This window comes from Acomys russatus, chromosome 1 (genome assembly GCF_903995435.1).
Source record: "Acomys russatus chromosome 1, mAcoRus1.1, whole genome shotgun sequence".
NCBI classification, from domain to species: Eukaryota; Metazoa; Chordata; class Mammalia; order Rodentia; family Muridae; genus Acomys; species Acomys russatus.
The window spans coordinates 121,709,229-121,726,248 of NC_067137.1; the positions used below are offsets into that span (position 1 = coordinate 121,709,229).

Consider the following 17,020-nt stretch of genomic DNA (forward strand, 5'->3'; position numbering starts at 1 on the left):
TGTGTGTGTGTGTGTTGTAGAGGAGTTTATTAAGTGGACATGGGGGGAGAAGCAAAGGGGGAAAGGGGTACCCCAGAGAGAGACAGAGACAGACAGAGAAAGGAAGAGTAAGAACAGAGAAGAAGTAGAGAGAGCAGTAGCAGCTTTTATAATCTGAGACAGTCAAAAATAAAATGTACTGTGGTTTACCAGGTTAAGAGAAGGGCTATTATCTTTAAAATATCTCTGGACAGAAAAGTACAACTTTAAAATGTTTGTTGATGAGTTCATTTGAATCTTGATTACAAACAAAACACTGACAAATTGGCACAAGTAATTTTTTTTATTGAACTCAGAATTTTGCTAAGCTACATTATGCCTCTGAGCTACACATCCAGTTCTCAAACGATACCTTTTCATTTCTAAATAGTACTTTTAATATTCAGTGTGGAAATAACACCTTTAAAATTGAGTGCTGTCTCTTAGTCAAGACGTGGGTATTGCACACCTGCTCTGAGCCAACCACTGGTCTTAGCACTGGGCATAGATGGGAATATCAGTCTCACAGCTTTTCTCAGAGAGTTTAGCCTGTGCGGCTCACAGAACAGTCTGTGTGGGGTGTCAGCCTCAGGTGGGTGTGGACGCTGCATGATGTGAGTCCTTCCACTTGTCTTGCTGTGTGTAGCAGCTGTGAGGTCCTGTTCTGCAGACCTCGGCAGTCTGTCCTGCTAGTTCTAAAAGAAACTCTACGGCTACCTTACATGTCTACGTGTCTTGGATGGGTCTCTCTGATTTTATCAGTCGAGTTTGAGTTTTATGTATGCCCTACAAAAAAAGAAAAGGAGGAGAAATGTTCAATTCCTTGAACCCCGTCCCTTCCAGAGAATGAACCCCACACCAAGGTGATGTTAGTCAGATGTAAGCAGCCAGTGTCTGCAGACAAGCAGACTAACTGATCATCTTGTCTGCTCTGTAAATGACATAGTATGAGCTCTGTAAGTGGCTGTGTGGCGTGGAAAAATGTGCCCTGCCCCTCACAAGACCGAAGCCAGTCCAAAACCATTTTAGTTACCGAGGATCTGTACACAATCTCCATAGATAACTCATGAGAATATGCACACTTCATTTGCACACATATCTAGTTTCACCTTACTCAGTGATTTGTAATATAAGCAGATTCTTTACAGGAATAGCTTCTATTAATGTGTAAATCGTATGTGTGTAGCATAGAGTATGCATTATAGCATATTATGTAGAAAATTATATCATTGAAATACATACTTAAAGGACTTGGGATGTGAGTTGATAAAGTGCCAGCTGTGCCTGAGGACCTTAATTTGATTTTTGGCACCTGTATAAAGAGCCAGGTGTAGTCACATGTCCTTACATTCCTAGCACAGAGCTATGACTCAGGTGACTCACTGGCGCTCACTAGCCTGAAACCTAAAATTAGGTCCCAGTGAGTTGCCTTACCTTAGAAACCAAGATGGATGGCATGTGAAGACTAACACCAAAGGCTGACCTCTGTTCGCCACAGATATGCGGGCACATGCACAAATACGCATGCATACCTTTGCGTGTGTGTGTGTGTGTGTGTGTGTGTGTGTGTGTGTGTGCGCTGCTCATGCGTGTGTGCATGCAAACATAAATACTTACATGCATGACACATACTGAGATAAGTATGCATACGCTATCTGTAATAGGGATATATAAGAATACACCTTTAAAATAAGATAGCTAGATATACTATATATAATTTATGTTTAATTATACATATTTTATAGAATACAACATTTTTATGATACAAATTTTATGTAATGAAATATAAAATTGGGACTATTGATCTTCAGACCAAGATTGTCTGTGAAGCTGGATATAATAGTGCGTACGCATCAGGAATCCCAGGGCAGGAAGGTCAGCTGTGCAGTGCCATCCATGGCGACATAGCAAGTTTGAGGCTAGGCTGTACTACGTGAGACCCTATCTTAGAAAGATTTTCTGTTGCATATATCGGGTGTATAGTAGGCCTTATATTAAGATATTCAAAAAAGGTAAATACTTAATAATTGAGTCTAATGTAATGAAATCTTATCCAGGTTTTATAAGATGAGTATATATGTTGTATTCGTGGGTTACAAAAAGAATTGGCGTCATTACAAAGTAGGAATAATGCCTGAATCAGTTCACTGTGCAAGACATTTCTATTGTTGTGTGTTAAAATCCCTGTTAGATCTCAAGAAGCGCTTGTACCACATAGAGAATGTGGAAGAGGCTGAGGCCCAGGTCCAGAGAGGCAGAAGTCAGTGCTATGAGCAGGAACATTGCTGAAAGGCAGACTCGGAAACCAGTGCCTGCAAGTAAAGTGGCTGCTCAGGCGCTGGGTAGGGGTCTGGGAGCATCACAACGGTGCGAAGGCTCCTTCAGAAGAGCAGGCGTACAGTACCTGCCGGCTCAGCCCTCTCCCGGGTCTTCAGAAGCACTAACGGGAAGGATGGTGCTCTGTGTGGTTGAGTCCTTTTCTCTTATTAACTGAAAGACTGATAAATAGCAGGCTGTAGCTATGATCACATCTGCATCAGCTTTAGTATGATGACTGGCAGAGGCCATGTTTACATCTGTGAGCCAGACATACGCTAGCGACTTAATACCAAAAGGTACTGGCAGTAAACTCGGTTCTAGCACAAGTTTTTTAGAATAAGGAAGCTTGTATGGATGTCTCCAAAAGTATAGACATATATATATTGTTTAGTTCTCATATCCACTTTGAAAAACAGGCAAAAATGGAAATGCAGTGCTTTCCTGTGGCCTTTTATTCATATCTTAAGTTTGCTATGCAGTGATATAGCAGCAGATCAGATTACTAAAGCCTGTGGAAGTGTGAGCAGAATGAAGAACAGCTGTATGGTTTACCTCATTGGAAGGAATATGCAACACTAAACACGAAGTGGGTTTGTGAATGTTTACTGTATTATTCTCTGTACTTTTACTTATGTTTGAAATGTTTTATATTAAAAGCAAATGTAAAGAAATACATCTTAAGTTTGTGATGAAGCCATATAGGAATATTTGAAAGGGGCGAGAATTTTATTTTGTATTACAAAGATAAATTCTACCTCCTAGTTACAACAGCGGTATAGCTGAAGCCTTGAGCTATCACCTCTAAGCACGACCCTGGAAGAGTTAGAGAGCCGACCCAGCGCGTGGCTGTGGGGCTAAGGTGTGCATATTGTTGTTACGGGTGGCAAGAAGCCTGTGTCTCTCTCATTGTTCCTTATCTCGCCCAACTAATAGTGGTTTATCTGATACGATCATTCTGGATATAATATCGAACTATCTGGTGCTTCCCAATCGAATCACTGTTCCTCTTGTCAGTGAAGTTCAAATAGCTCAGTTGCGGTTTCCCATACCAAAGGTAAGTATGCATTTGTGCCGCTGGTATTTAAAAACATACAAGGACCTTTTTGTGCATGGGCGTTATCTTTGGATTTTCCTTTGTCTTTCTGAACAGCCATCTCGGCACTTGTGCTAATACATTGCTAGCTACCCTGAACTCCCTCAGAGATGTTCCAGGGAGTCTCTGACCTTAAGGCCATGCAGAGACGTCAGTTCTTATGTTTCAGGCATGTTGCTTCAGGATGCCGGTAGGGCTCATTGTAGGGTGCAGTCACAAGTCCCCAGGAGAGCAGACAGCCGCAGACGTTATCTCAGAAGGTGTATGCTACACCTCTTTTCTATGGAGATACAGCCATTCTCAGCAACACATGAGATAAGACTCCCGACACAACAAAAATTCTGATGTGATGTGCCTTAAGTTTTTGCAGTGGACTGCCTCTGGAATTAACTTAATATATAAGGTGACTGTTTTAGTCATTGAAGTTAGTCTTGCTGTGACGAGACACCGTGACCATGGCAACTTCTATAAAGGGAAATATTTAATTGGGGCTTGCTTACATTTTCAGAGGTTTAGTCTGTTATCAGCATGGCAGGAAGTATGGTAGTGTGTAGGCAGACATGGTGCTGGAGAGCGAGCTGAGAGTTGTACATCTGGATCTGCAGGCAGCAGGAAGAGACAGATACTGGCTAAGCCAGCCCCTAGTGACCACTTCCTCCAAAGCCACACCTCCTAATCCTTTCTAATAGTGCTGCCCAGTCACTCAGCATCCTTCCTTCTCTCCCTCCTCCCCTCCCTCCCTCCTTCCCCCCTCCCTCTCTTGCCTCACTTTGATGCTGAGGCTTAAACCCAGAACCCATGTCCTTATCCCACTCTTTACTTTTTTTTTTTTTTTTTAAAGAAAGCATAACCCATTTAATTTGATGATAAAATTATGTTGTTGGCATTCAGCAGATTTGGTAGCACTGCATATAAGAAAGGGCACTGTTTCTTAGATACAGGAATTTCTTTTGTGCATTAGGTACCATGAGCACTGGCCTGGCCTGGATCCAACTAGTAACCATATGAAACTACAAGTAATAATCTTTTAGAGGTTTTTAAAATATAAGTTATTTTTATGTGCATTGGTGTTTTGCCTCCATGTACGTCTATGTGAGGGTGTCAGATCCCCTGGAACTGTTACAGGCAGTTCTGAGCTACCATGTGGGTGCTGGGGATTGAACCCCGGGTCCTCTGGAAGAGCAGCCTGTGCTCTTAACCACTGATCCATCTCTCCAGCCCCTTTTTTAGAGCTTTCTAAAGTGCGTTCATCTGCAGAGATGCTTGTCTTGTCCTGAGAAGCCAAGAATATTAGCCTGTAATTTTTTAAGCATTTGGAGGAAGAGTATTACCTTACCAAATTTTATTTGTCATAAAAGAAATGAGTATTTTTCTCTTACAAATAAAACAATTTTTGAGAAGAACTGCTTATTTTTGATGAGCCCTACGTATTTAAAAATTTAGTTTCCTCCTCTATTAAGAAGGCTTAGAAACAGTACTTCATAGAATTGGTCTAAAAACTGAATGGCATGGTTGCTGAATCAGAAATGCTTAGTAGCAGGTCTGATATTCTGTATTATGTTTGTCACTACCTTGGTCTCAGAACATTAGAATGTTTTTGTGAGCCTTGTGATCACAAGGTAAGCATGCTGCCACACTGGGGCCTCTGCCTTCAGTGTTCCCTCTACTAAGAAGACCCAAGGCTCCCTGCATTTCTGCTGATGAGCCCTCGCCAGTTGACAGTCCTAGTGTCTAGTGGATGGCATCCCTCCTGTCCTCCCTTCTTAATGTTGTGTTTTAGGTACTTGTCATAGCCTCTGCCGGGGTGTTAATGTATGTCTTCCTGTCTCCATAGCAAATGGTAAGTGGTTTGCTCCTCTCTTCAGGGTGTCCTAAGGATTCATTTTATTGAAGCTCAAGACCTTCAGGGAAAAGACACCTACCTTAAAGGCCTCGTCAAGGGGAAATCAGACCCCTACGGAGTTATCCGAGTGGGCAACCAGATCTTCCAGAGCAAGGTCATCAAAGAGAACCTGAGTCCCAAGTGGAACGAGGTCTATGAGGTGAGCAGTGAGCCAATGCGTGGTACCAGGGTGAGGGCACGAGAGGGCGTTCCACACCTTTCACAGAAAAGTGTGGCTAACGGGGACTAATAGTGTTGAAGGGTTTTTAATTTCTCATTTTGGGGAAATTTTGCATTTTTCTCCCACCACAAAATATTCTTATACTGTGAATGCATGATAGTTTTAAGCATTAGTTACATAAGGCTACCACAACAATTCATGGCAATATATTTTCTGGATATAAGTAGTTTTTCAGATTACAAAATATTATATGAAGTTAAAACATAGACATGAAAATACACTATTGTATACATTTTTCATTTACTATATCTGGACATCTTTATATCTCAGTGGATAAATAACTACGTAGTTACTGGTTTTGTTATATTTTTTTCTTCTTTCTTTCTTTATTACATTTTATTTCCCATCCTTGAGTTGCTGTTTCTTGATGCATATATTAGGCTGGCCTGGAACTCCGGGTCCTCCTGCCTCGGCCCCCAAGTGCTTCGGTAGCAGGTGCTCATCAGCACACCCAGCTAGGATCTGCCAGGTCGTGGGAGCCGTCCCGCTGAATGTCTTTCCCTGGAGGGGCCTGGGCTGCTCTGTGCAGTGCTTCTCAAGTGCAGTGCCATGTGTGTCTCCTTAAATCCCCGGGTTCAGCATTCAGAGTGGTGCTTGAGAATAGTAGTGCGTTGTACCTTTTGCTGCCACTCTCTGTCCTCTGTCGCTTTGTCAGCTCTGTATTCTCTGAGAGGCTAAGTGCTTAGTGGCTTTTCATGGTTAGCATCTGAATTGAGCCAGTTCAAAATTTAGGGCTATTTCCTGCATCTTCACTTGGCTTGGACTTTACACTGACCTATGTATGGGTGACCTCACGCTGCCATCTTGTTTCCAGGGCTTGTATTTGGACCACTGATATGGAATTCAGATAACCAGAAACAGGCTCAGGAAACCTGCTCTGTAGGCAAATATTTTAGAATGGCCCAGTCATCAAGAAGTGTGTGTGGTCTGACAGTAAGAAAGTACACTCTTAAAATTGCTTACTGCAAGAGTGAAGTACATGGTAATATGTGTTATAATCATCATACTTAGTATTTGACTGTGGTGGTAAAACTATAGTAACTACTAACCATTGATTTTCAGGCTTTAGTCTATGAACACCCTGGACAAGAGTTGGAGATTGAACTCTTTGATGAAGATCCAGACAAGGATGACTTCCTAGGAAGGTGATGAAAGATCTTGGGAGCACCCTTCTAGCCACTCTTACTGACGCGAGCTTTAAAATTCATTCATTTACGTATATACATTTTAAGTGGCTTTTACATATGGCCGTGGTGACCGCTAGCACTCCTGCTGCTTCCACTAGTCAGTCAGACTGTGCGAGCTGGAGAGCCAAGCAGCTGCGGGCCTCCCTGTGTGCAGGGAGTCTGTAACTACTTCCTTCCAGGTTGTAAATGTGGGTTTAATTTTAAGCTTTTCAGTTTGCTAGGATTTAATTGTAAATCACACATATTGGGACAATAAATACTGATTTGTTTACTTCAATTGAAGAACTAATATAACTGGGAAAATGGGCTTTAAATACATGTCTGAGACTGAGAGGTGACTTGATGGTTAAGAATTCTTGCTGCTCTTCCCAAGTTCAGTTTGTAGCACCCATGTCAGATGCCTCCCAGCTGCCTTCAACTCCATCTCCAAGGGCTTTTGTAGCCTCTTCTAGCCTCTGTGGGCACCTACACACACCTGATTTACACACACACACACACACACACACACACACGCACACACACACAAGTACTTTGTGAGTCCAGCCCAGGTCAGTGAGATACCTTGTCTCAAGAAAACAAAGACTGTACCTTAAGAAAAATGAATATGCATAGACACATCTAATACATGTCTGTCTAATTAGGGTCTCTAAGTGAGTTTATTGTGGACGGAGCTGGTGGAGAATTAGGCTTCATTGCACAGGATTATGGCTCATCAAGTGTGGCCTTATGTGTTATGCTCTGACTTGAGAATCTCTGAGACCCATGTGTGGTGCTGTGACTTCAGAGTCTGTGGTTGCATACCCAGCTTAGGTAGGAGCAGGAGCACGATCAAGTCAGGCAGCTGCGCCCGTGTGAATGGGAGGTCAGTAAAGCCACGTGGCTAGGGCTGAGCCAGGACTGACCACACTGAAAACAAGATTGTAAGGGAGAAAGGAGATGTGTTCAGCTGTGTAACTGCACTAACCCTTCATTATCATTCCTGGCCCCGTGAGGTGCTGCCGTGGCTAAACAGGGTAGGTTGTTTGGTGGTGATGGAACCCACACTCAGAGCTGCTAAAGGGTTGGTGCAGTGTGGACCTGTAATCCATTGTGCAAATAACTGTCCACAGTGATGACAAGCAAAAGCCCATCAGGCATGGTGGTGCACGCCGCTAGCCGGTTTACATGCTGTGTCTCAAGAGCACTGGGCTGGGGAGACCAGGGCATAGGGCGCTTGCCATGTGAGCCTGAGGGTCAGAGGTCAGGCCCGCAACCACAGAAGTGCAAGAAAAGTGTAGCAGCAGCATGGGAGTCTAGCGCTTGGAAGACGGAAACTGGGCAAGCCCAGAACAAGCACACTGTCTGGACTAGTCGTGTCAGACTCTGGGTTCAGTTGGGAGACTGTGTCTCAATGAATAAGGCAGGGAGTGATTGAGGAAGACTCCTGACGTTTCCTCGCACATGAACACTGTGGGTTCCAGCCTGCTGTATGTGCTCAATAGTTTGACCACAAAACGCAACCCTGTTATTTCTTACTCTTCTTTGCTCTTTTGGGTATAAATTGTAGGAAGCCTTGAGGAAAGCAGCCAGTTTTCCTGGTAAATTGTTTAGTATGTTTTTGCATTTCTAGAGTTTGCATTTTTCATAGATAGTGCTCAGTTTCTTTTCTTGGAAGAAGTGATTCTGTGTTCTAAATTATTTTTTTTTCTTTATTCTTATAGTCTTATGATTGATCTTATTGAAGTTGAGAAGGAACGCCTTTTAGATGAAGTAAGTTTTCTCTGACTTTGGTCCACTTAATGAAAACTGTAAGTACCTCCTGTATGCCAGTCACTGTGACCCACTGCTTTTGCCTGCTTATCTAGTGTGAGAATTCTAGCTATTGCTTTAGGAACAATATTTGCTTTACAAACATTTGAAATGTAAGGGTTTAATATAACCTATAGCTTAGTAATTGTGTGCTTGCTTAGCATGTACAAAGCTCTGAGTCAGAAAGTGTGGTTGAGCACAAATGTAAAACAAACTTTATTGTGGGCAGAATGTGGTGCCTTGGAGGCTTTAGAGTAGAGATGTGTAAGAAGCTCACAGAGTAGACATTTTCACTGCCGTTGAGTGAAGAGCAGAGACGCACACACAGCGCTGTCCTAACGTGGAAGACACCTGTAAACGCACTAATAATTCACAGCAAAGAGACATTGCTGAAAGGAGGGAGAGTGATCCATAATGTTCTAATATTAAGAAAATACATAAAGGAAAACTGTACAATAGCTTCTGAAAGATAAGAGGTGCGTGGGGCTTGGGCCAGTGCAGCCTGATCAAGCAAGTCAGGGTTGAGACCGTGCTTCCCTCCAGGAGTGTGCCCGTCAGCTTCCTAGTGCTGCGTGTGCATCTGCCTTGTGCCAGTCGCTGAGCACAGCGACGAACAGAGCGCTGCCTTGTGCCGTTTCCTTTTTAACATTGAGTATTTGGTGGTCTTTGTTTTATGACTTTTAAGCTGAAGCAACTATGCACTGTTACTGATTTATGTAAAGCAATAAAAACAAGTATCTCAACTTGTTTAATTCTGCTGTTCGGTATTTGGGAATTAGTGTTGGCCTCTAAATTCTATGTGAGTGCATATACATGGACATAAGCCTCATGAGTGCTGGACAGTACCCCGCACTTGCCTTGCTAGGTCTGGTAGGTCTTTGAGCATGCTGGGTGGCCAGCCCTGGCCCTTGGAACTTGAGGAATAAAGTCACAGTGTTCTCCTTCAGGGCCAACTAAGAGCTGTTGGCACCACGTATCAGTGAACAGCTGGCAGCATTTTTACGTGGGGCTTACTCAGGAGCACTTCGCTGAACCTCAACACTCTCTTTTCAGTGGTTCTCGCTGGATGAAGTGGCCAAAGGAAAGCTGCGTTTGAGGCTGGAGTGGCTCACCCTGACGCCAGACGCGGCCAGTCTCGACCAGGTGCTGCGCCCGGCTGCTAGGATGAGGCCATTCGTGTTGAAACTGTTCACAAACATGGTTTTGATATTACACCATAAGTCACCACAGTGGCAAACAAGAGTAAAAGCATAGAGAATACAACTTATAGGTCACTGTTCCTGTTTTGAGACCTCTAAATTTCTGTGCTTGCACTAGCAAACGGATTTGGAGAGCTGCTTGTCACCTTAGTCCTGCATTTTAATTGATTTGTGTGGAATTTTGTTTGTCTTGTCATTTGGAAGACATTTGGTTCAGTTCTTATTCTGATACATATACGTGTGTGTGTGTGTGTGTGTGTGTGTATTAGATTGTTTCTTTTATCTTCTTGAGCATGGTTAAATAAAAATAGTGTGCACAGTCAAATAAAAAGTCGTAGACACACACTCACTGAGACTTTTTTCTCACTGTGCAGGTGCTGGCAGACATCAGAGCTGACAAGGATCAAGCCAATGATGGCCTTTCATCTGCACTGCTGATCTTGTATTTGGATTCTGCAAGGAATCTTCCGGTAGGTAACACAAAGCTGACTCCTGTAAGTGCATTCTTTAGTTGGAAACTACTACTATGTTGAGCCACAATATGTTACCTAACCTTGTGTGGCGGCAGCAGCGGGCGGGGGTGAGGAGCAACAGGGAGCCTTTGCTTTGTACTTGTGTATTTATCACAGCCTAGTTGCCTCAAGGTAAAAATTGTCTCTTAAAATGAGGAATAAGTGAACCAGCTCTGACCACAAACCCTAACTGTGTCTTAGCTGTAGCACAGCAGTGAGGGAGCTGCAGAGCTGAGACTACCCTCAGCTCTAACGTAGAGATTGGTTGCTGCCACCAGGTGGGTGTGCTAACCTTCAGGCACCTGGATACTTCCAGCTGAACAAAGACACAAACAGTACCAAGTAATAATGTTTAGCTTAAAGATTGTTTGTTTACATCAGATTGCCTTGGTTGTGTATGGGGGACTATAAAGTATAAAGTAATCTGCTCATGTTAGTGACACGAACCTTTCACCGACCTGCTGCACACCCACTAGCTAAGACAGCGTTGTCCTCATATGAATGTTACATTGCTGGGTGACCTTTTGGGTGCCAGTGTGCATGCGGCGGGGGGGGGGGGGGGGGGGGCGGTCTCTGTGTCATGTGTCAACAGCCAGTTTTGTTAAAAGAACACTGTTATCAGTTAAAATTGTCCATTGAAAAATTCTTCCTTTATAGTAAATGCTCAGTCACATAATTGTGTCTGTGAACAGACTCCAAACAAAGCAAAGAAGCACTTTGCTTATCCTTTGTAACAGCCTTTCTTGGACTTTTATGCTGATGGCTTATGAAATTGCATCATTTAGCACATTTTAGGTTTTGGGAATTGTATATTTACTTGAGCCTTGGAAACAAAAATGAAGTATTCTTTGTGAAGTAATACATTTTATTTCAACTTAACAACTGAAATATGATTGAGCATTTTGTAATAGGAACATATAGTTGTCTCTTTGCCAGTGCCATACCCTTTCTGTCAGTGGAGTTTTCTCATCTATTTTATCAGCTATTTGAATTCTTATTTTTTTCTTAAATAATTTAATCTTTCAACCAGTCTTCCCACCTAAAGTCTGTGACTGTGCCTATTTTTATTTTAATTTGGGAATATCAACTTCATAATTATTTAGCCTTTCTGTAGAATTCCTCACACAGAGCTTTCTGCTTTTTTTTGTTATAAAATTGTTGCAATGTTTTATAATGCCTGATAGAAGTTTATTTGTTGGGCTGGCAAGATGGCTCAGTGTGTCAAAGGCACTTGCTGCCAAACCTGGCCACCTGTATTTAATTCCAAAACACACATGATGGAATAAGAACCATCTGAGGGCAGTTTGCTCAGTGTGCCTGCCTCACCTGAGGCAAAGGGTCCCCAGAGCCGTGCCTGCTGCCCTGTGTGTCCTGGGATCCTTTGCCTCTCTCTGCACCCTTTTATTTGTGCTTGTGGTGTGTGCCCACTGACCACAATCCACCGTTCTTTGCTTTCTCTTCCTGTCTCCACTTTCCTAAGAGTATCTACGAGGGAAACTTTGGGTGTGGCTACTTAAAAGAGAGGCGCGAGTCGGGACTAGTGTTTTGTGAGAACACTGCGTCAGTCTCTAGAACACTATATGTGAGTCCCCCCGCCCCTCCTTCTGTGCTCAGTGCAGACTGCCCGGGCGTGGCCGCAGGGGCTACGCAGTCTGCCGCGGCAGTGAAGTGCATGTTCACTCGCTTGCATGACTTCAGCTACCATATCTCACTTTGTGCTGGTTGTCGAATGTGACTCTGCTGTGATGTTGGGAGCACATCTGAGATGAGATGAACTAACCTGAACTAACTCTACTGCTGCTGGTCCATAGTGTTATAATTAGTCCTTTGAGGGAAAACAAACCATAAAGTTAATGTTGATTTGTCGTTCATCTCAGGAAGAGATACAAATATTGCTCTAGCTTCCGCAAAACTTCCTAAATCTACCTTTTCTTCCTCACAAAGGAGAGCAGCATTAGAACTTGGGCTGTCTTCCAGTCCACACCACCCTGTCCTCTCTGTCACCAGTCAGGGTCACATGAAGCCAGGAGTCTGCCCATCTTTGTGAGAGCCCGCTTCTGTCACATGGCCCAGCCAGAGCCTCTGGAGGATAAGGAAGCTACAGTGGATCCATGATTTATTTATTTCTAGGAATGTAAAAGAGTTGCCTGAAGTAAATAATTGGACATTTTGTTTTGATTGCGTTATATCTGAGCGCTTTGCCTGTGTGGTGCTTCCACTCCTGATGCTGTTCAGGTGCTCTGGTAGCTGCTGGTGCATTTCCTCTGGGGTCATAGAAAACCACAGCAAGACCTGCTGGTCTAGTAATTAGTGTACAGAACCACAATTCAGATTTGGGCCATGATTAGGGAGATTTCTTCAGGAAGGACTGTGGGTACCATACTTTAAAATTAGGTATTTAGTACTGTTTTATAGACAAGGAAAAACAGTACCCTGAAGGAAAGGCAGGTCACATTAGTAATAAGAGCATATTGATGTCTCTAACTCTGCACTCATAACCTGCTTACCTGCAGCCTTTTTAAAAGTCAGAAGGTAGCTGCCGTGGAGGCCTGCCCTCCATAACTCCTGCGTTCTAGAGGTTAAGGCAGGAGCAGTTCCTCTTTCATTATTGTGACCCTGTCTCAAAAACAAAAAAGTCGAAAGGAAGGACATTAGAATGGTAATGCCAGAACAACTCTAGCTGCCATCACTTTTCATGTTTCTGTTTCTTAGGAAAAAATGTCATCAAAAACTCGTACAAGTGATAAGGCCAGTCTTCTGTGTAGCTCTGTCTGCTATCAGTCTCCAGTAATTTGTCTAGGTCTCTTTCTTAATCTACAACTGCACAAAGAAAATATTTTTGAGTTGGATTCTGGAAGTTGCTTTGCTGTTCTGACGTCAAAGTCATGCTGTGCTTTCTGATTAGGGTACACACCACATAAGATGTTCTGTGAAGTAAACACGCGCACACTTACTTTTTACTCACTGGTTTCCAGTGTAAAGTCAAATCAGATTTCTCAATCTTTCCCTACATGAAAAACTTTTTTATAAATGGTTATAGTCCACAGCTCTTATTTCCCACCTAGTTCCCAGTTTTAACTTCATTATTTTTTCCTCTCTTGGGAAGTAGCTTGTTTGTAAAGCAGACTCGAGACTTTGCCGCCGTCAGCTTCAGCTTGTGTGCTCTGACTGTGGCAGCCAGCCTTGTATCTCGAGTGTGCGGAGCGCTTTGCAGGAGCCGCACAGGCAGTAAGAGACCTCCGTGGTATGCCTCATTCATCTGTAGCCATCCTAGATACTTCATAGGTTAGACAATAAAGTCAGTGCAGAGGACACAAGTGGCTAAGAATAGGGATCTGCAGTCTCATCACTGTGGAGTCGTCACTGTCCATGTTCCTTTAATTCCGTGACTGAAGATGATCTGAGATGAGTGGTGTTTACATGGAGTCTACCTTGCATGTAAGAACTTGACAGTGTGATAGCTGCCACTATGTGACCCTTCAGAGCAAAGACAGCTTTTACAGGTAATGTTAGGTTTTGTTTGTTTGAGACAGGGACTCATGTATCCCAGGCTGTCCTGAAACACTTTATATAGCTGGGAATAAGCACTGAACCTCTGGTCATCCTCCTGCTTGCAAGAGCTGGGATCATAGGCATGGAGCACAGTTCCGAGTTCATGAAGGCTTCCTACATTCTAGGCCAGCAGTCTCACATGATCTGTATCCCTAGTGCGTGGTTCTTGATGGGAAAAGGCTGCTATCTCCAAGGATAGAGAGGCCCACGAGTACGCGCTACTGGTGCCTGACTTTTGAACCTTATACCTGGACATCTGCCCCAACTTTTTCAGAAACCAGCCTTTGCACCCTCGTGCTGTGCAGTTTTCTGTGACCTCACACAGCTGTTCTTGCATTCCTGACTCTCACTGCCACGTTCTCTTTGTTTCTCAGTAATTGATGCATGTTAGAATAACAGGTACATTTGCCTCAGCTGTTTCTATCCAGTGTGCACTTTAGGAAAGGCCCTTGTTATATCTGGAGCGGTCAGGCTCCCTCTGGGGGCGGGGAATGCATTGTTGAAACTTTTAGGGAATACCTGGTCCAGGCTTCATCCAAAGATAGAGGCAGTAGGTTCTGTGTCCTCAGAGAGCCCTGGGGCCATGTTTGAACAGTCTAGATTTAGACCCACACAGACCCAGCTCGCTGCCTCGCCTTCTCTCCTGCCTCCTGCCTCCTGCCTCAGGGGACTGGGTGGCAGCTGTTCCACCTTTCCTACATCTTCTGTATAATAAGACATTTTTAAAAAGTAAAAATTGAGAATCAAATCCAATATACTATTTTAAATTAATTACAACAAAAAGGCAAAAACCTTTAACCTCAAATGTTAATCCTGTAAGCTTCCAAAACAAATTGCCCATTTAAGAATAAACAACTAATTTAAAGTTGTCAGTCAGGGAGACATACACCTAGAAGAGGAGAATGTGTCGAGCTGACCCTGCTGGCCTGTGCTCCACCCTAGGGAGGACGGAGAGTCCAGGGAGCTGCTGGCCTGTGTTCCACCCTAGGGAGGATGGGGAGTCCAGGGAGCTGCTGGCCTGTGCTCCACCCTAGGGAGGACGGGAAGTCCAGGGAGCTGCTGGCCTGTGCTCCATCCTAGGGAGGACGGGGAGTCCAGGGAGCTGCTGGCCTGTGCTCCACCCTAGGGAGGACGGGGAGTCCAGGGAACTGGCAGGAAAGATAGGCTCTATCTCTGGATGATGCTGTACAGAGAGAGCCACGCTCAGACGGCGTAGCAGTGGCCTCAGCCGCCGTAAGCGAGACCAGCTCCAGCAGTGTGGACAGCACGGTCACTGCGTGCTTCGTATTAAACCTCTAATTGTGGGCGACACTGGGGTCTCAGGCAAAGAATAGCAAGCTGAGCCTTTCCTCAAGTCACACTCTTGATTTCTACTAAAAGTCAGAGGTGAAGAAGTGAAGGGTCACCAAGGATGAGCACACGTGTCGTGACATTTTAGCTTGTCAGTCACTATGGTAAAGTCTCGAGCGTGAAGGCAGATCTGTCAGCATATATGGCTTTTGGTTTACTTTAAGTAGTTGTTTATCCTCATGAATTTTTGTGTCATTAACATAAACTCCTCATTGCATGTTTTATTAACCCTTGGTGTATTCATTTTCTTCTGATCTGAAAGAGTAACCCATTAGACTTTAACCCGGGTGTCTTGAAGAAGTCTGCAGTGCAGAGAGCTTTAAAGGTAAACGAAGTGTCCCTCCAGGCTGCGGTGCTGACCAGGACATATTGAAAGAGCTGCTGCTTTGCTTTCCTAAGTGTGTGGGCAGGTTCCCTCCCACCCTGTGTAATCATTGCTCCATAGACCAAGTCCTGCTTTTGTTTTCCCAGGATTTGTATTTAGAAGAAATTACATCAACCACAGTTAAATTTTAAAATTCCAATATGAAAATTTAGATTTTATTCTGTCTCTCAAAGCCATTGAAATATAGTTTTGTTTGAATTTGTGAATGGCAATGTAAAAGTTCTATTTAAAATCTTGACCAGATTTTCATATTGTGATTTAAAGATGCATCTTGCAAACTATTGAGTGCACACTTAAGGACTTGCCTCTTCCAATATGTTGATAGGGACTCACTGAATCAACCTCATGGCTTTGTTGCTGTGGGCTTGGGTGATAGGTCTTTCCAGAAGTTCAAATTTTATCAAATGAGGTATATTGAAAACTAAGCTCCACTTCTGATCCAGATAATAGCTTGGGTTCTCTGGCTAAATTGTTAATTATAGTGAGACGCAAGGGCATTTTAAATATAATTGTCTTAAGAATCTTCCAAAGAAATAGAAAAATTTTGATCAATTTCATCTAGCGATATAAGTTAAGTTTCTGAGATGAAGGAGATTGTCATTGGCTTGTCTAAGGTGACACTTGTCAACCTTGCTATGACCCGCAGGAAGGAGCTATGGTGCAGCTTTAGCAGTGTGCCCTACCCTGAGAGTGCTCGTCCGCACATGGCTAACACAGCTGTGCCTCCCAGCATAGTTGGGACCTATAGCAGCACTGCTCACCTGCTGTCTGCTGGCCAGCAGGGCACAGAGGTCAGAAAGGGATGCTCTGCTGTCATGCTTCTCAGCGTGGTGATTCCATCCTACTTTCAGGGTGGAAATAATATCCTCTCCATTGAATTAGTAAGTGAATTATAATACTACACACAAAATATATAATAGGAGTATAAATAGATGTGCTATAATCTGATTTAACACATCGGCTCATTAAGGCTAACAGGTTCTAAAAGTGGCATCGTGCCTCTCTCGTAGTCATGGAACTTGAGGCTCACACTGATGAAACACAGGTCTCGTTAGTCAAAAGTTAAGGAAATGAGATTTAAATTCATTTAAATGTGACTTAAAAGTCCTTTTCTTACCGTATTTTGTACTTTTGACATGTGCTACTATAATCTAAATGTTCTGTTATGGGAGAAAACTTAATGAATAATTTTAAAACCTTATTTATATAATCTAAAGCATCATCCGTGTTAAGACACACCTCTTATTCTACAAACCACTAAACAAGATCATAAAGTACAGCTAAGCTTTTATTTATTTTATATTTACTAAAACTTTAGACTTAGAACAAATAGACTTTAGTGTATCATTCACATATATACATATGTGCACAATAATTTAAGGCAGTGACAACTGCAAATTGTTCAAAGCAGGTCTTTAGTGTTATTAGTTATAAACTTCATTCTGTTTTTAAAAATATTAGAAGGAGAGGCACCATAAAATTATAGGTGCATTA

General features: G+C 43.1%; 1 protein-coding gene across 2 annotated transcripts in view; it reads left to right on the plus strand.

Moving 5' to 3' along the window:
* The window catches only part of Esyt2 (extended synaptotagmin 2), a 71,921-nt gene that overhangs the window by 41,626 nt on the left and 13,275 nt on the right, over nt 1-17,020 (plus strand). Inside the window, exons 8-14 of one of the 2 annotated variants that reach the window (XM_051152492.1) lie at nt 3,271-3,391; nt 5,296-5,472; nt 6,616-6,698; nt 8,441-8,489; nt 9,582-9,671; nt 10,102-10,197; nt 15,404-15,466. In XM_051152492.1, coding sequence (XP_051008449.1) covers nt 3,271-3,391; nt 5,296-5,472; nt 6,616-6,698; nt 8,441-8,489; nt 9,582-9,671; nt 10,102-10,197; nt 15,404-15,466 — 679 coding nt within the window. The remainder of the gene's footprint in view (nt 1-3,270; nt 3,392-5,295; nt 5,473-6,615; nt 6,699-8,440; nt 8,490-9,581; nt 9,672-10,101; nt 10,198-15,403; nt 15,467-17,020) is intronic. The other variant, XM_051152496.1, reaches the window with a different exon arrangement.